Genomic DNA, 20,149 nt, shown 5'->3' with positions numbered 1-20,149 from the left:
TCTACTACATAACCAAGTGACTTCAATTGATTTGTTCAATAAAAGTTTTAAAATAAAACTGTAGTGTTGTTTTCTGTAGGGTGACAATTTTATCGCTCTACTTTGTAATAACGGCATGCTGCCCTACATGCTATGACATGTTGTATGTCTAAATGCATATCGGTTGGGTAAAATGCTATTCACTGTTGTGTACTTACATAAGCTAAGTAAACGTTTGTTAGCGAGAACGTGCTAATTTACAAAAAGCTATTGGAGAAGCATGAAACTGCAACACTAAAATAAAAGGGGGTCTAACCGGCTTCCTACAAAGGAGGAAATTTTATGGAAACATGAAATTCACAAGTGGTCCCCAGTTGCATATATAACACCCATTTGGGGAAATTACGACGTTAGGGTGTTGTAATCATTGCAGGAAGGTATAAACGTCCTCCTCCCTACAGCGCCTGGTATTCCTAAATTGGTCACATCTGCTACTAACCAGGTTCAGTGTTGATTAACTTTGGCGATCTAATGAGAACCAGTGTGTCAGATCACCGAAATTAAGAAACGTTTGGGAATTCCAGGTGCTGTATGTGCTCTCCCCATCTCCAGGCAGTCTAGGGCCTCTCCTTGGTATAGGATCCAAGCAGTGCAGGTCCAGGAAAGATGTGGGTAGAAATTGCGCAACTATTGTCTCACAATTATATGTGCAGCTTTCCTTACAGGGGTGTCCATTGTCTTTTGAAACTGAATGGTGACATTGATCAATTGGAGAAGCATAGACAATAAAAGAGAACTTGAAGGTACGTACCACTAATGATTGGATACACTGTAAATCCAACTCCAATTAACATTGTCATTACACTGTATGCTTCAGACATTTTTTTCATTCCCAGAATTGCTGCAATCATTACAAGACGAAGGGAAGTCCCAAAACCTGCAAAGGTAACAAATCAATAGAATGAACTCAATCCGAAACAAAACAATCTTTGAAAAAAATTAACAATTAGAGTTTTCAGGTAAAACGAAAATTAATAACAGATCTCGGTACTAGTGCACTTATTGATCCGTGCTGAAATAATAACGTTATTATTTAAAAAGCCATTCTTAACATGGGGAGGGGAGGGTGTTTTGTAGCTATTCTATACTTTAACCTTACAATTGAATAAAAAAAAAACATATCATAAAACTTTAATTAAACTTGGAAATATAATTTTTAAAATAGCGCGGATCAGTAAGTGCACTAGCACCTAAATCTCTTAAGCTAAATGATTCGAGACTTAAAAAAAAAACGCAATCTGCAATGGAATCAGTAATTGTACCAGAATTTTTCCATCACTAATAGCTCTCTCTCTCTCTCTCTCTCTCTCTCACACTATCGTCATTTAATGATTAGATCACTCTCTGACTGACGCTAAAAGCATTTAATAAGAATAAATGTTTAACTTCAACTGTATCTCTCGCGGTTTGTGGTAGCCTAGTGGGTCGGGTCCTTGCTAATGAAGCCAGACATGACTTCTGTTACCGGTGTTCGAGTCTCTCGACTGGCATTAATCATGACACCCTGCACTAATAATATTAATATATATATATATATATATATATATGTATATATATATATTGTTACAATATTTTTATTATAATGGGGTATGATCCCGCACATTTGGGAGATTCTATTTATAAACGATGCTGCTAGGAACTGACGAATCGAATTGATTTATGTTCTGCTACAAACCAATCAGAAACCAGAATTGCTCCATAAATATTAAACCTTTCTGTAGCAATTTCGCATATGTTTTCTTCGTGTCAACACAGAAAGAATCTTTTGCTCTGTGGATTCCAACTCGAGAACTGTCTACTGTGAACCAGTCACCTCCAGGACTTGTGTAGAACACTTAACCATCGGAAACTGTTCAGAAACTAAACATGGTTTACAACTTTAGAGTAAGCTAAACTTGGGGTCTCTAAAGTTTTCTACCAGAGCATGACTAGTCTAGAACAATGAATCACCGGAAACTGTTCTGTCTACTGCAAACCAGTCATCTCCCAGGACTTGTGTAGAACAATGAACCATCGGAAACTGTTCTGAAACTAAACATGGCTTACACCTCTAGATATATATATATATGGAGAGAGAGAGAGAGAGAGAGAGAGAGAGAGAGAGAGAGAGAGATGGCGTAATAATATATATATATATATATATGTATATTCTCTTTATTTGTTTTTACATAAGCAGTAATATGTTGCTACACAGTCATGAGCATGTTTTGGTCAGCTACTAACTAGTAACTAGAGACCTCTTCAGTTTGCCTTCATATCATCTGTATCGCCTGAAGACGTCTCTAGTTACTAGTTGCTAGCTGGCCAAAACATGCCCATGACTGTGTAGCAATATATTACTGCTTATGTAAAAACAAATAAAGAGTATACACTGCTCTTCTTCGGTATTGAGCACTCTTGTATTAACCTGCTTACACTTCCTTGGTTACTTAACCGCTGGAAAAAAAATAACCTCAGATTATATATATCATTCAACCACGGTAGTGGTTGAATATATGCTTAAGTCCGAAATTGAATGAATCGAGACACATTCAAACCCCCACCACTAATTCCGTTCGCAACCAAATTTCAAACAGCTTATATAGTTGGATAGAACACCTCATTAGCTACATTTTGAAAAAAAAAGTTCGAAAATTGGTTCAGTAGAAAAAAAGTTACAACAAAATATGTGGGTTCACAAACAGGAGAGTAAGTACATAAGTGACTAACGCTTTTTTTTTTTATTTTGCATAACTTTTTTTGTATATAAATATTTTTTACTGCGATTTTGCCAATATGACATGTTAGCGTAACGGTTAGAGTACCGGGGGTTGGTGGAAAGATTTTAGGTTCAATCCCGTGTATCATTTTTTTTTATAATTAAAAAACCGAACTTTTTTTTAATAACTAATTTTTTTTTAACTCTCCTTATGATTTTATAGCAAAAAATGGTGAATTTATCGATTAAAAATATTAGTGAATTCTATGATATACATATTCTTTGAATGAACTAAAATTTTTCGTTATCACATTTGATGAAAAATGTAGTCCCATTTTGGCAATGCGTCTGACCAATGATACTTTTGAACCCGCGACCAGCACTGCGATGTCATCAGCATCAGCCTGGGCATAAATATTCCTATTTTAAACTCCTTTAAAAGAGAATTCAGCATACAGTTCCATAGTAAAGGTGATAAAATCCCACTTTGGGGGTTTCATTTAACTACTTCCCTTTTAACAGTTGCCCTCAGTAGTTCTACTTGAACTGTTCTGTGCCTCACCATATACTCAATCCATCGGATGAGTACTGGTGGCACATTGAGTTCTCGTAGCGACTTGAACATACTACTGAAGGGTATGTTGTCAAAAGCTCCAACGATATCTAAAAAGACACTGAGTGCCATCTTCTTTTTTGTTAGTTTACGCTCTATACAGATCACGAATTCATGAACCGCAGTCTCGGTAGAGACCCTGGCTCGGAACTACTGTGATTGAATGATAAATATTGCATAAATGTGTGTTTGAGAGCTAATTTTTTTTGACAATCATTAATAAATATTATAAATTTATATATTAATACAATAGCAATGCCTGGAAAAGTCATGGATTATATGGAAAAATGCGCGCATGAAAAGTAATATTCTTAAGATTTTATTAAACCTGGAAAAGTAAAGGACAAGAAATTCAACCTGAAAAAGTAAAGAACAAGATATTCTAGTAAAGTAAAAAATAAGAATTTTTTAGACTTAAAATATTGCAGCTAAAAATAAAATTTGAATATTGATAAATATTTTATTTATTATTTGCATATGTTGTTGTTTATTGTTGAGTTAGAAAGAATTAAATAATCCTAATTATGATATAATAAAATTATTAATTTTTATGTAAATTATAAAATTATTAATTCCATCTACTAACTAACTAACTAATGAATTAATTTTATTCAAACAATTTTCACTACATAAATATATGCAAATAATAGGGGGGAAATAAGTTCAATCCAGCGACTGACACCCTTTCTAACTCAACAATAAACAACAACATATGCAAATAATAAATAAAATATTTATCAATATTCAAATTTTATTTTTAGCTACAATATTTTAAGTCTAAAAAATTCTTATTTTTTACTTTACTAGAATATCTTGTTTACTTTTCCAGGTTGAATTTCTTGTCCTTTACTTTTCCAGGTTTAATAAAATCTTAAGAATATTACTTTTCATGCGCGCATTTTTCCATATTATATATATATATATATATATATATATATATATATATATATATATATATATATATATATATATTTCCAGAGGTTAAGTAACCAATTAAGTGTAAGGAGATTAATATAAGAGTGCTCAATACCGAAGATATGGTGGCCCTAGGATACGATTTTTAGGTTACAATGTAGAATACCATGTTTTTCCGGCCCCTGGTAACAGTATTTGCCCAACATTACGGTGTTATTTATAATGTTATTTGATTATATACAAGTGTATTATATATTGTACTGTATTTTGTTACTGATTTATAATGCCGTATCCCGGGGTTTAATTGCAACTTCTCTCCCAATTTTTGGATTTTGTGTTCATGTGCATATACCTTTTTCTTTTAGAAAATTATAAGTGCTATTTCTTCTGATGAGTTAAGGGCGATTGATATAATAATTAAATGAGTGATTTTGCACTACGATACAGGTGCTGTCAAGAATTGTGCCTGTCAACATACTTAAAGGAATAAACGGTAGGATGGTCAACGTGTTGATATTCGTATTATAGACTTTTGTCATTTATTTGTTATATGCTGTATTATCACATCAAGCTTCATAAATTAAAGATTGGTATGAATAAAAGGTGAAATATTATTGAAGAAGCATATTTCCATACACATAAACACACACTCACACACACACACATATATATATATATACACACACAGGGTGGAACAATAAAATTGTCGCCCTAGAGAAGACAACATGATGAAAACCGGTTTTCATTTTAGTTGCCGACCATCTACATGTTGGCCAGCTATGTACAAATCCCAAGAGTGATAGGAGCCTTCTATCATGTCTAAAAATGACACAATGTTCAACGAATGAGATCGGAGATGTTCCATTGTATAACTCATGCTCTTTACTAATCCAAGTAATGACAACAGGACCATTGCCAACACCCTCAAAATTCACCGCTGGCTTGCCACGAATAACAGAAATTTGTGCAGGGTGATGAAAACAAAGTTTCCGGCCACGGTTATGGTCTTTGGTGTGGTTTCAAGTGAGGGCCACATCATGCCACCTCACATCTCCGAAGTCAGCTTAAAAGTCAACACCAAAGTGTACCTGGATGTGCTGAAGAGTGTGGTGATCATCTTCTAAATCAAGTGGTTGCTGGAAGACTCTGGGTGTGGCAATAGGATTCTGCACTGACCCACAAGTCCAAAGAGACCCACGCTCCAGAAGGAATACTATGACTTTGTACCCTTCTCTTACTGGCCCCGCCGTCCTCCCATGACCTAAACCTGCTAGGCTACTTTGTTTGTTCATATGTCGAGAACATCACTAACATGACCTCCCACAACAGCAAAGCCAGCTTGATCATGCCATCCACAGAGTATTTGCTGAACTCCCGCTCGTTTGTGGAAAAAGCATGCTTCCAGTTCTGGACCCATATTGAGTCGGTGGTTGAGGCTGAAGGCAGCTACATTGAATAGATGTCATTTCTACTACATATTCAAGTTACCTGAATTGATTTTCTTCAATAAAAGTTTTCAAATAAAACTGTAGTGTTGCTTTTATCAGGGGGATACTTTTATGGTCCTGCCTATATATATATATATATATATATATATATATATATATATATATATATATATATATATATATATATATATATATATTAATGATATTAACCTGGCATTTCTCCTGTGGGGAAATATTGCTGGTCGAAATGCTTCTCAGGAAAAATGATTTCAAAAATTATCCTATTTACAATTTTTTCCAATGAAATTACATAATAAAACAAATCCAATGGTGTAAATATGTAAACTAAGAGGAGACTAAAATGATAACGTACACTCAGAATATTTTGAGTAACTATTTCTATCCAGCTGAAACACATAACGAGGTGAAATTCATATCATATTTAAAAGTCATCTTTCTGTTTTTTTGTTTTTTTTTACACAGTGATCACCACTTATCAAGGCCCGGAAGCCACTCAGGGATAAGGGTTATTGCAAGTACATTACGTTAGTGTGGAGATTTGATGAAGTGTTTACTTAAGGGGGCGGTTCATTAGGAATTTGTTAACATTGGACTTGAAGACATCCAAGTTGTAGTCTGGTGGGAAGCAGGCAGACGGAACAGAGTTCCACAGGCGTGCAGTTCTAAGAAAGAAGCTTTGTTCATGGAATCCGCGTTTTGATTTAGGCACAGATATAGAGTGGGGGCAATTTTCTCCCAGTGGATTCAGCTAGACGGGTGTTTTTCGTGAAAGATTGGCGAGGGGGGACCAGAGATTGGAGTTCAGACGAGCACCTGCCATGGAAATAACGATAAAACAAGGATAGGCTCGCAACGTCTCTTCTGTGGGAGAGAGGTTGCAGGGTAGAGAAAAGGGCATCTCCCACTAAGCCACAAAGTCTATTTTGTACTCTGTCAAGGCAGGATAGGCTGTTTTTAGAAGCTCCTGCCCAGATATGGCAACAGTATTCTGTTGTCCTTTTCTGGCTTTTTTTTTTAGCCTCTTGCATATCTGTGATATTACTGACTGCCTCAACACCACTTTAAAGGCAAAATTTGTATTGTACTTTATTTAAATAAGGTCAGTTAAGCCCAGTGAATCTGGGTAGTACTTATATAAGTGCCAATTTAAGGATACCAGACGCGGCCATTTTGTAAGTGCAACGACTATAAAAAGGACTGTTTCCTTACTATCATTAGTAAACAAGCGAACCCGTGTTTACTTTTGCTAAGCAACCTTGAACCTCGTTAGTAAGTAGATGAGTGACCACTTAAGAATATGATCCGTCTATTTTTTTTTTTTTTTTTTTTTTTTTAAAAAATCTGAAAAGTAGAAAACTTGTTTTCATTTGCATATTTATAAACTCTGGAGTTATCTCCCTTATCGCATAATACGAACGAGTCGTTTCATTTGTTAAAATCAAAATGGCTAGATTTTTGTTAAACGTTTCGCATGTACAGTTCAACTTATTATAACTACCTGTTTTTTTTTTTTAATATTAAATAAGTTTTATTTATGCAATAATTACACATGATCCTGACATGTTGACTTTTCCCCTACTTTTAAGTTACTGAAAAATACATAAACCGTGACATATGTTTTAAGAATTCTTCCTGAATAACTAAAATTAGTATCTTCAATTACTTCCATCATCATCATCATCATCATCATCATCATCATCATCATCATCATCATCATCATCATCATCATCATCATCATCATCATCATCATCATCATCATCATCATCATCATCATCATCATCATCATCATCATCATCATCATCATCATCATCATCATCATCATCATCATCATCATCATCATCATCATCATCATCATCATCATCATCATCATCATCATCATCATCATCATCATCATCATCATTCTTCTTCTTCTTCTTCTTCTTCTTCTTCTTCTTCTTCTTCATTAGAAGTTCTCACACAGGTCATCATCAGAGATTAAACATCCACGATATTTTGTGTTGTTCCCTGAAGTCTGGGTGACAACAAGTCTCTCCAGATACCCAGTATTCTTCACCTCTTTCAATAATCTTTGCAAATGAATTTGCATTATCGCAACAGCTGTTTACGACTGATTTCTTGCTGGCAACAACCATTTGCCTTCACTAGAATTTGGGTGGCAATAAACCTCCCTAAGTTCCCAGTCTTCTTCGCACTTATACAGCGGAAGTCTGGTTAGTGCTTTATCTCCTGGGTCTTTCCATCCTCCTTCACCTGTCCCGATTATTTTGTGTAGTACCAGTTTATGCCGATACTACAAGATTTTTTTAGATGCGAGGTGCTTAATTTCCAATTATACAGTTTCAGTTCACATGACTCCATGTGGTATTTCTTTGTGTTTTACATCTGTAGCAGGTCCTATATGCCCAGCTTGCGTCTGCAGCTCACATACATTAATCTCCACATTCAAGCGATTTCCTTAATATTTCAGATGTTTTCATCATTGTTATCCGTTGTATCTTCTCAACCATCCCTCTGATTCCAATCTCTCCCATTCTCTTTACAAACTTTTTCTAGATTGTTCCTAGTGCTCCTACTATTATTGGTGTTATCTTGACTTTCTTCATCTTCCATACCCCTTTGTGCTTTCTTTTTTTTAAATTCAATTTATAACATTATATAATCAATTCTCAATACAGCACTATTTTAAGTTATAAAATTATTATATTTTTTACTAGAATTTCTTGTCCTTTTCTTTTCCAGTTTTAACAATTAGTCCTTTACTTTTCTATGTTTAAGCTTAACCATATTACTTTTCATGTTTGCATTTTTCTATTGTAATTATTATATAGATGATTATTATACTGCTCACGAATTACACTTTAACTTGTTTCCGTCTTTCATTTGTATTTCTATACGCGTTATTCTGTCTCTTGTAATATTTTGTGTCAAATCTTCAGCAACTTACGCGATTTAGAGAATGCGACAAAACAGTCTCACTAGTAAAATAGATATTATTAGATAATAATTATGAAAAAAGAAAAAAAAATCAATTTAGAAACTCTAAACACTTAAAAATGCCTGGAAATTCAATTATACAACTAAAACAAAAAAACTACATCAAAAGACTAATCTGATTGGTTCGTATTTATGAGATCTTTTACAAGATAAGTGCAAGTTCTAATTTCATTTATTGAAGACTAGCCTTGGTGTCCGGCATTGCCCGGCATTGCCCGGGTGTTTGGATGTACATGTTGAGCAAAAGAAAAAAAGAAAAAAAAATGTGGTTGTAGGCAGGCAGGCTCGAACCCGCAAGGCGAAAGCAAAAAAGAAAGTGAAAGAAAATCTGACGTCTTAGCCGATGTCTCCATAACGCGACCGGAAGTCAAAAAAGCGTTGAAATTAACCGAATTCAATCCAACGGTGACGATGACTTGCTAAAATGTCGGCAAAAAAAATCGACCCCCTCCTTGTACAAAATGACAGAGGGTGGAGGAATTAATGTTTTTGGCCAATTGTTCGATATTTGTCGTTTGAAGAGTCGAGCTTCGAAACAATATCAATCTCGTGAAAATCCTTCGCCTCTGTCAAAAGTTTTTGCGAGACATACAAACATACATACATACAGACATACATACATTTAAACAGAAAGTTGAGATTTATATTACAGATAAACATCTGATGTTAAGTTGGTTGATCATTGCTTGAAAACAATTTTAATCTTTAATAATTTTAAATTTTTTCAGAAAAATGTAAAAAGTTGAAAATTGATCTTTTGTACAAAAAAAAAAAAGGTATGCCACTTAAATCAAGCGGTGTTAGTGTCTATGATCTGTTCCAGTTCGTGCAAGGGATGAACTTAGTAGAACCCTGAGTTCTAAGAAGCTTATACAAAATTACTTTTTCATTAAAATTTTTAATTTATACTAATCTTTGAATAAATGTCTTGCTGCTCATTTTTGGATATTTTAATAATTCTCTGAAACAAATTGATAAAATTCAGATTTTATATATTAAACAAAAGGGAACAATTCACTTGGATTTGAATGTTTCGGAATAGGACGACAAATCAAAGTATTTGATTTTTATTTATTTTTGAAACTGGATTTTAAGTTGGTTTAAATCCTATAACTGTCTTTTACATTTGATCTTGGGGAAAATCCCTTCTGATAATGATTGTGTATTCACTAAATTGACTTAGATCAGAAAAGGCCAAACTGTAATGTAACACTCCTTCAAATATATAATCGGAAAAAATAGTACCTGAAAATAAATATCAAAGTGTTGTGTGTCATAAACGCTATTAACGCCGTACTAGCTTCAACCAATTTGCTTGTGTTCAAGTTAAGTGCAGAGAAGTCGAAAGGTTAAGACTGACAGGCGTCAAACTCATTGACTTCCATTGACATGCTTCACACCTGCATGCTAGCAGGGGCCATGAGGCAGGTCAGTGCATTTTAAGTGCGATCCAAAAGAAGAAAAGGTGCATTCAAATTTAGTAAAAAAATTCATCTAATACTTACTAAAGCCGATGGAAAGGAAGACCGTGCACAAAGCAAGTGTTGCAAATGTTTTACAAAAAGAAAAGGCCAGTACACTAAACGACATAGTCATTAGTGAGGTCAGTAAGAGATAACTAATGGGGATGTGTATGATATCGGCGAGGATTCCAACAAAAATCGGAGCAAAGGTGGAGGTGATCCCAAAGATTGACATGTTAAGAGCTCCTTCCGCTCGACTCAAACCAATACTTTCAGCGTAGGCCGGGAGATATATCATCAACGAATCGCCAACTAGAAAAAAACGAAAACAAAGAGAAAACATCTTACTTTATTAATAAATCTCTCTCTCCACTCTCTCTCTCTCTCTCTCTCTCTCTCTCTCTCTCTCTATATATATATATATATATATATATATATATATATATACACTAGCATTTCAGCCCGGCGATATATATATATATATATATATATATATATATATATATACTTATTTACATAGTCAAGCAACGCCGCAGTTCACAAGAGCCATGAAAGCCAACAAACTGGAAGTTCAAGACTCGAGTTTCGCCCTCATTTAGGAACATCAGTTAGGCACATCTGAACGCTTTCTCTGTCTGTCTGTCTGTCTCTCTCTCTCTCTCTCAATATATATATATATAATATATTTGTAGTCATCGACATACAGTCCTGTTTATATATATATATATATATATATATATATATATACTCATATAAATTCGTAAATTCTTTTTTCTTTTGTGTGAATTGATATTCACATTAAAAACCCTATCCTCTATTTATTTAAAAAGAAAATACAATTTTCTCATATATGGATCGTGCAATTGCATTCATCTGCAAAAGATCTAGCTAATTTGTATATTCTTTTAAACATTCATTTTAATTAATTTCCTATTAGTTTTTTTCGGTTTTCTTATGGGATGATCATCTAGAGTGAACTATTACGTGTAATTATATCCATGCAGGTATTCTACATGATTTATACTTGCATAATATTTGCGTAAAATCTTTACAGTAAACAAGAAATTGTTTCCATATATATTTATGTATACATGTATATTTTTTAATTTTCTTGGGGGTACAAAACTGTATTAAGGCAATCATGAAGGGAAGACGTATTCCTTCGGAATTCATTTTATATAAAAAAAAAAAAAAGACCGAGGAGAAAAGAGAAAATGGATTGCGACTAAAAAACAAAAGTAGGGAAATAGAGAGAGAAAAGAAATCAAAACAAATCAATTGACATGTTTCATCAAAATTGGAATCGAGGAATTTATTTTTTAGTAATTTGTTTTCCTTAATGATAAAATCTAAAAAAGAGACGGAAGCAAGAGCAATCGTACGGGGATGAATTCTTAGAGGCTGATCATGTTCAAATCCAACAAGCAGTCCTTTTGCTTACAAAGGGAATGCTTCCTAAGGTGAACGTGAACAGTCTCCAAGACTTTTAGATGATATACGGAGTGAGCTCGGCTCAATACAGAGAAAGAGTCGATGCTGAAGTTCGTTGCACAATCCCGGTATTTAATAAAGTGTTCCGTTATAGCGGATCCATATGTGTTGTTTACAGCGTCGGTAGGTAGGAGTGTTCCATTCCTGATTTTGCTCGGTACATGTTGTTGTATGCAGCTTACCAATTTTAAAGACGTTCGATCTACGTAGTCGGCACCGCAACCACATTTAAATGAATAAATGAGATTACTAATATGATGAGGGGGTAGAAAATCTTTTTTATTGGAAGCCATTAATGATTTTGTATTATATACAACACGAACATTTGAAGCAAAATAACATCCTTCAACAGTTGAACTAATTTGTTTGGTGAATTTTTCACTTACTTTCCCCAACCACGGCAATCGAATATAAACCGGACATTTATTAACCATATTGGGTTTCGTTCGTAAAAAATCTTTTAATGGTGGTTAACGTTGAATGGTTGATCCACTCAAACAAGACCGATGATGAGGGGAGGTTCTGTCATGATTTCTCCATTGCCTATGACCTCACTCAGATTGTTCAGGAACCTACCCGTGTGCCCGATAATGACGGCCAGTATGCGAGCCTACTAGACCTTTTTCTCACAACTTGCCCTGAACTATGTTCAGTTTCTGTTCTGTCGCCTCTTGGATCTTCCGATCACTCTGTTGTATCAATTAAGATAAAAATGAAATGTAATAAGTCCCCAGACGTACCTCTCCATCGTACAGTATATCGATACACTAAGGCTGACTGGGATAGCTTCCGTAGATTTATATCTGATCTACCTCTGCATTCCATGTTTAAAAAGGATGTGTCCTCTATAGTATCAGACCTGACTGAATGGTCAATTGTAGGTATTGACCATTTCATACCCTCTAAAATGTTTCAGCAAAAACCTAACAGCCAGCCATGGTTCTCTCCAGAATGTGCTGCTGCCATTGCGCACAGAAATCACTTTTTCCACTGCTTCAAACGTAATAGATGTATGGAAACTAAAGCCGTTTTCAGGACTGCCAGCAACCATTGTAAGAAAGTAATAAGGAACGCAAGAGAGTTGTATGCTCAATCTGTTAAGTCCAAAGTAGCTGAGCAGCGGCTTGGTTCCCACCAGTTTTGGCAAATAGCAAACAGAATCCTGAACAGAAGCGTGTGCTCCATCCCAACTATTATCAATGGACCTGAGGTAATCTCGTCAGCATCAGACAAAGCCAAACTCTTTGTCAAGAACTTTGCAGCTAATTCTACCCTTTGCGACCAAGACCGCCAACCCCCAATATTTCCTCCTGTATCAGAAAACACGCTATGTGATATAGGTATATCTGTACGTGATGTTGCGAAGCTAATCAAAAACCTTGATTCGAGTAAAGCAACTGGCCCTGATGGTATTCCAATTATAGTACTCAAAAAACTTCAACCTGAACTAGCGCCCATACTTACAAAACTGTTTAAACGTTGTCTTAAGGAGAATAGTTTCCCATCTCCCTGGAAAATCTCATCAGTATGCCCTGTATTTAAGAATTCAGGTGATCGCTCATCACCCTCTCAGTACAGGCCAATAAGTCTCCTGTGCGTCATGAGTAAGTTGCTAGAATATGTGTTAAATACAGAAGTAATCAACCATCTCAACAAAAATAACCTTCTTAGTGACACTTAATATGGTTTCCGTTCTGCTAGTTCTACAGCAGATGTCCTTACAGTTATATCGCATAGGATTAGCAAATCTCTCGACGGTGGCAATCTTTCTAGGGCAATTGCTCTTGACATATCTAACGCCTTTGATAGGGTATGGCATAAAGGTTTACTTCATAAGATCGCTAGCTATGGTATAGCTGGAAAAGTCTTCTCAATTATTAAATCATTTCTTTCTGATAGGTTCATAAGAGTCGTAGTTGAGGGGCAAAAATCAGAAGCTCACAATATTAATGCCGGTGTCCCTCAGGGATCCATCCTAGGCCCAACTCTTTTCTTGATCTACATTAATGATCTTCCAAATCATATCCTTACATCATTTGTAGACATTTATGCTGACGACACTACCATTTATGGTAGCACATCTAAGACAGTAAACGACCAAGTTCTCTCCAATTCTCTCTCCTCTGATCTTGAGCACGTAGTACAATGGGGAAAGGAGTGGCTGGTTACTTTTAATGCATCTAAAACCAAGCTACTCTCTTTACATCATCAACATTCTAATCCACATTTGTCATCAATTGAAATGAATGGCTCTCGTCTTCAGGAGGCCTCAAGTTTTGACAAGCTTCTGGGCTTGACCATTACTCCTGATCTTAAATGGAACACGTATATCAAATCTGTTGCCAAGGCCGCTGGAAAAATGGTGGGATCTTTCTATCGACCCGGTAGATATCTCACTGCTGATGCTATTCTCTATCTATATAAGAGCCAGGTACGTCCAAGGATGGAATACTGTTGCCACATCTGGGCAGGAGCTGCTAGAAAGGACTTGTCCTGCCTTGATAGAGTTCAAAATAGACTTCCTAGCCTCGTAGGAGATGTCCTTTTCTCCTCTTTGCAACCTCTATCTCACAGAAGAGATGTTGCGAGTTTGTCTCTGATGTATCGTTATTTTCATGGAAAGTGTTCAACTGAGCTTCAATCTATGGTCCCCCCTCGCCAAACTTTCACAAGAAACACTCGTCTAGCTGTAAACACTATCAATAATTTCCCTCACTCTTTATCTGTGCCTAAACCTAAACGTAGATTCCATGATCAAAGCTTCTTTCTTAGAACTGCACGCCTGTGGAATTGTCTTCCGTTTTCCTGCTTTCCGGCTGACTACAATATGGTTGTGTTCAAGTCTAACGTAAATAGGTTCTTGATGAGCCGTTCCATATAAGTTATCAAATTTACCAAATTTTCATTACTAATGATTACTATATTGACCAATTTCTACTGTACACTCTTTAACCCTTATCCTTGAGTGGCCTCTGGGCCTTGATAATGTGGTGATGCCTTTGTAAAAAATAAAAAAAAATAAAAAAAAATAAAATTGTATTTAATTCCTCATCCAATTTTTCTGGCGAACAGATCATTAGGGCACGATGTGTTAATGCCCAAATTAAATTATATTCGCGCTTGTTAGGGTAGACTGAATCCCAGCGTGTATACAGCCCAGTGAATGTTGGTTTGCGATAAATCGATGTAAGATAACTAGATGGAGTTTTCGTTACAAAAACATCGAGAAACGCCAGGGCGGAACTATCTTCACTTTCATACGTATACTTTAACGCCGGATGCATACTGTTTAGTAACGAGAAAAATTCGTTTGCCTCCGAATTAGTATCAAATAATATATCAATAATATCAAAGTATATATATTTGTTTTACCTATTAGTCTATCTATCTATATATCTATAAAAGTGAACGTGTATGTCTGTGTGTCTGTGTGTCTGTGTACATTTCCCTACGCAATAACTCTGTCAATTTTTAGTCTACAGAATCAAAATTTGAACTACAGTATTGGAAAATCTGTGTGATCGGTTTTCGGCCAGAAATTTGGCTGTTAAAGGGTCAAAGTTCAACGATTTGACCTTTGAGAACTCTACCAAACTCCTCCGCCAAATTTGGGTCTAAACACTTGAAATTTTAGATATAGGTTCCTTGGACATGAACCTAACTTAATAACTTGATTTGAGCCCAAACCAATAAATTTTTAGAGGTTATAATAGAGGTCAAAGTTTTAAAATATTTACCGTTTTTTTTTCTTTTTCAACATACACCTCCAAACACCCGGGCAACGCCGGGCTGCAATGCTAGTGTATATATATATATATATATATATATATATATATATATATTTCGCCGGGCTGAAATGCTAGTGTATATATATATATATATATATATATATATATATATATGTGTGTGTGTGTGTGTGTGTGTGTGTGTGTGTGTATGTATATATATATATAAATATATATATAAATAAATAAATATATATATATATATATATATATATATATATATATATATATATATATATATATATATAGATAGATAGATAGATAGATAGATAGATAGAAGGTGTACCTGTCGTTGCCCGGTATTAATCGTAACATTTAATTCCTTTAAAAAAAATGTAGTTAAAAAAATCGGAAATAAACTGAAACATATGCATTCGAGAAATATGTTTTTCTAAACAGCTCACTTCTTTTAAGTAAAGAACACAATTTAACCACGATACTTGATGTTTGCATTTTAAACTTTAATTCAAGCCATTGTATAAAAATATTTTTATAAAACCAACAGTAGGTTCTTTGATAAGACTGGAGCGCGTTCGAAATGAATGTTTCTGTTTGGGGAACAACTGAACCATGATACTTGACTTTTGAATCATAAATTATAATTCAATCATTATATAAAAGTAATTTTATATAATCTACAGCAACACTATCTAGATTACAATGTATTGTGGACTACGTCACTGCGGGAAGGCATGTGAACTTACTCTGGTGCACTATAGTGGGTCCACAACTAGAGCAATCAATCAATCGATTTTATTGAAAAAATGTGCAATTTCATCGATTTGGATGACAATAAATGTATGATGTGAAACATTCGTTGATATCATTTAATGATGAGCAACGTCGGGTCTCCGTGCTAGTTGCAAATAAAACCAGTTTTTGTACGTAGCCTCGTTTGCTATTAGATGTGGTAGACTTGTCGCAATTCTGCAGCAGCATTAAGATGGTTAAATTAGAAATAATATCTGTATTGTTCAGTTGCGCAACAGTTTGAAGAAACATTTTTAGTTAGAAGATGCTAGAAGATGTGGCATAACGTCAGGAAAGTGGGATTTGGAGAGCAAGCGCCCTAGAAAAAAATATACTCTGGTCTGCGAAAAATGCACGAGCAGCCCCGTCGGCATTCCCCGAAAGGGGGAGCCTCGGACGATTAACAATAAACTAAGTCTTTTCTAAAGGGTTAGAAGGCACAGTTCGAGAGTATGGGCCTCCTAGAACTGCACAAGACACAGGATCATACAACCCACTCAATATGACAGAAGCCATCGCAATAATGACGTCTGGTTGCTTTGAGGCCGAGGAAAAATCTTTAGACGTTTTTCAAAACCTCATATGAGACTCCTTTTGACTGGGGGTCGAACCGTTTGAAATAGCATTTTTATTTTATTTAATTTTAAATTTATATTACTGCTGTTTTTATTTATTTATTTATTTTTTTTTTTAGCGTCGGTGACCACGGCTTTCCAAATTATAGAGCCATGGTAATCTCGGGAAGGCAAGTAAAGACGGTAGTTTCTCGTTGCTTTGCGTCTTGATTCAGAGGTGTATCTCCCCTCGTGAGTTAAACACGCCCCCAGATACCAACCTGGAAATTTTTACGACTCGGCGTGGTACATACAGCTGTCGCCTATCTGGTACTGGCCAGGCTCATTGTTGCTTAACTTAGGTGATCTGGCGGTGTGTCCACGTGATTGTTACTAGACATAAATTAAATGCACGCATCACAAGAATATCTATTTTTATTTGTTATGTATGCGAGTAAATAATGGCAATGTTTTGCGCACGAGTCGAGATAGGGCCATGTCGGCCATACATTACTTACCTGCCCACAAGAAATAAATGATGAGCAAAAGGCAGAAGTGTTTATTTCGAAATATCGTTACGTCACAATAACTCTTTTTCGGACTGGAGGAATCACTGGTTGCTTGTTCTAAACACACCGACAGCCTCCTTATCTGCAACTTACTGTTTCGCCGTTGTTCATTTTCTACATTGCTTTCTCGGTGGGAATCATCCTGAAATAGAACCAACAATTAAATTTCGATGTTTTAATAGGTAAACGAAAAGTAAACGAATCGTTTATCAATGTTTTACTCACGAATCTGTTTTGATTAAGGAATAGAAGCCAGTCGAGATCAAGACTTAATGGTTTGTAAAAGATGGATGGTGAGACAAACGCCTTGAAAATTGTAGACTATGGGTACTAACATGTTTAGGGATGTGTCTGGTTGTATTTCCTAATCACATATTGTTTATATTGCCAGAGTGATAATACTCGATATTCTATTCTTCAACAGTTATAAATGAAATAACATTGTTTAATACTTGCGTGTTTTTCAAAATGAAGTCCAGTGATTCCGTTTTCTATAAGAAATACGGGATTTGTCGTCGTTTTCCTTCTGACCTCGGATGGTCTTCGTATTTCTGAAATAGTAAGTATTAAATGCAATGTAATTGACACAAATATAAATAAACGATAATTCAAACGAATTTAATTTCTTTTTCGCACGTCACGTGTGTTATATATAAGGAGTCAACACCTGTCAAGGCCCGGAGGCCACTCGAAGATTAGGGTTAATGAGTGTATAGTGGTCAAACGGAACATGCGCAGTAATCTTTAGTAGCGGAAACTTGGTAAATTGGATTACTTAAGGGGAACTACTCATCAAGAATTTTTTCACGTTTGACTTGAAGAAAATCATATTGTAGGCAGTTGGAAAGCAGAAAAACGGAACAGAGTTCCACAGGCGTGCAGTTCTAAGAAAGACGCTTTGTTCATGGTGTCTACGTTTAGGTTTAGGCACGGATAAAGAGTGGGTGAAATTATTGATAGTGGGTTCAGCTAGTCGAGTGTTTTTCGTGAAAGTCAGGACAGGAGAACCATAGATTGGAGCTCAGACGAGCACTTGCCATGAATATAACTATACTTATTTTGTTAGTGCGCACATTTGAACGGCTGTGCGGTTGATGATGTGTCTGTGGAAGTGACAATACGATTAATAAATGCGATTATGAAAGAATTCAAGTTTAAAATACGAGCTTAATGAGAAAAGAGGACAACACAATAGTTGGAAAGGTTTATTTTGCTGTGAATAAATGATACAGATGTGGTGTGATCTTATATACGAGGGTCGTTCCAAAAGTAAGGCCGCTACTTTTTATTTAACAAACGAAAACATTGAAGAGCTACGAAGATGGGGGTGGCCCATTAAAACAAACGACCTTTTGTGCACTAGAATTCAGTTTTCCACATAGCTACCACTATTCCTCAATGCACTTTGGCAGCCTCTTTTGATGCTGCAGTCGTAAAATCTCCGAAACGCGCTTTGTCTCTCATACCTCTGTCACCACTCTGAAATCGACGAACCCATCTTCTTAACTGAGCTGACATCAACTGCATAAACATTCAGCAGGCACAGGTGAATGTTGATCACTTCGCTCTTTTTTTTGTATGAAAGAATTCAATGACGCATCTCTGCTTCTAACGCAGGTGTATAACAGGGGTTGCCTTGATTAGTTTTTCTGTCCATACCTCAGTGTTCCAGGGGATATTATCATTTTTATTTTGCAGTACTGCTTCCGATTTGTGTCTATACCATCTGTCTGCATGTTAAAATGCAGTGGTTTGCAAAGTTTCTAGAATATTGTGTTTTCACGGTATTCCTGTTTGTTGTCTATTTTGGCTTTGCTATAGTTAGTTCAAAGTGCATTGTTGTGTACAGATGTCAGTAGCAATCTTGTTTCTCTGTTCCAGTCTCCTTTTCATGTTATATTGTGAGCCTTTTCTCTTGCTATTATTATGAATCTTTGATACTATTATTATTATTATTATTATTTTTTTTTTACTTACCTGGCAAAGCTTGGCTAGGTGTTGTTTATAGTAATTGTAGTGGGTTGATATTAGGTTGGTTTTAGTCCTAGAAAGTCTACTCTCTCAGAAAAGTCTATTTCCAATCTCTAATACATCCATATAAAGGAATATAGGCGGCAATTATTCAAGCATTTTTGTATATCGGAATGCATTTCTTCTACTGCCTGGCTACTTACAGTCTGAGCTGATCTTGTGTGTAAATTCCTGAAGAGAATTATTTGTGTGCATTAGGTTTTTTTTTTACACAGATCATCATCAAAGAGCGGTGGTGTTCTTTGGAGATTGGGTGACAACAAGTCTCCTGAGATTTTCAGTTCTCTCCACCTCATCTAATAATATTTGCAAATAGCTGCATTATCGCAGCAGCCACTTACTTGAGTTTTCCCTGGCAACGGCCGTTGATTTTCCTGAAACTTGAGTGGCAATACGCTCCCCCAAGGTCCAGGTACTTTTCGCATACATCTAGTGGAGGTCTGGTTAGTGCTTCCTCCTCGGTTCTTCAATCTTCTTTGACCCTTCACAACAATTTTGTGTATGAACCAGCTTTAAGTGAGAGGCACAGTTTATGAGATTTCTTACAGTTTCAGCTCAATTTGTTTCATATCCAGTTAGCGCCCTTCCATTCATATGTTATTATTATTATTATTGGCTCACATGGAGCTTTCACACAAGTCAACAAACGATCTTATTGGAAACCTGTGGTGTTCTCTGGAGGTTGAGTGACAACAAGTCTCCCCAGACGTCCAGTTCTCTCCACCTCCTCCGATAGCATTTGCAAATGAATTTGAATCATCGCAACAGCCTCTTACCA

At 35.7% G+C, this 20,149-nt stretch overlaps 1 protein-coding gene across 2 annotated transcripts in view; it reads right to left on the bottom strand.

Moving 5' to 3' along the window:
- LOC145278335 (monocarboxylate transporter 9-like) overlaps nucleotides 1-20,149 on the bottom strand; it is a 93,295-nt gene that overhangs the window by 5,480 nt on the left and 67,666 nt on the right. For both annotated transcript variants that reach the window (XM_080130627.1, XM_080130626.1), the window contains exons 5-8: nucleotides 17,797-17,891; nucleotides 17,290-17,482; nucleotides 10,234-10,503; nucleotides 791-916 (exon numbers count right to left, since the gene is read on the bottom strand). In XM_080130627.1, the coding sequence (XP_079986753.1) occupies nucleotides 791-916; nucleotides 10,234-10,503; nucleotides 17,290-17,482; nucleotides 17,797-17,891 (684 nt within the window). The remainder of the gene's footprint in view (nucleotides 1-790; nucleotides 917-10,233; nucleotides 10,504-17,289; nucleotides 17,483-17,796; nucleotides 17,892-20,149) is intronic.

The sequence above is a fragment of the Euprymna scolopes genome, chromosome 6 (genome assembly GCF_053919585.1).
Source record: "Euprymna scolopes isolate OS-2025 chromosome 6, ASM5391958v1, whole genome shotgun sequence".
NCBI lineage: Eukaryota > Metazoa > Mollusca > Cephalopoda > Sepiida > Sepiolidae > Euprymna > Euprymna scolopes.
The sequence above is the reverse complement of the archived record's forward strand: the minus strand, read 5'-3'. Positions and strand labels throughout refer to the sequence as shown.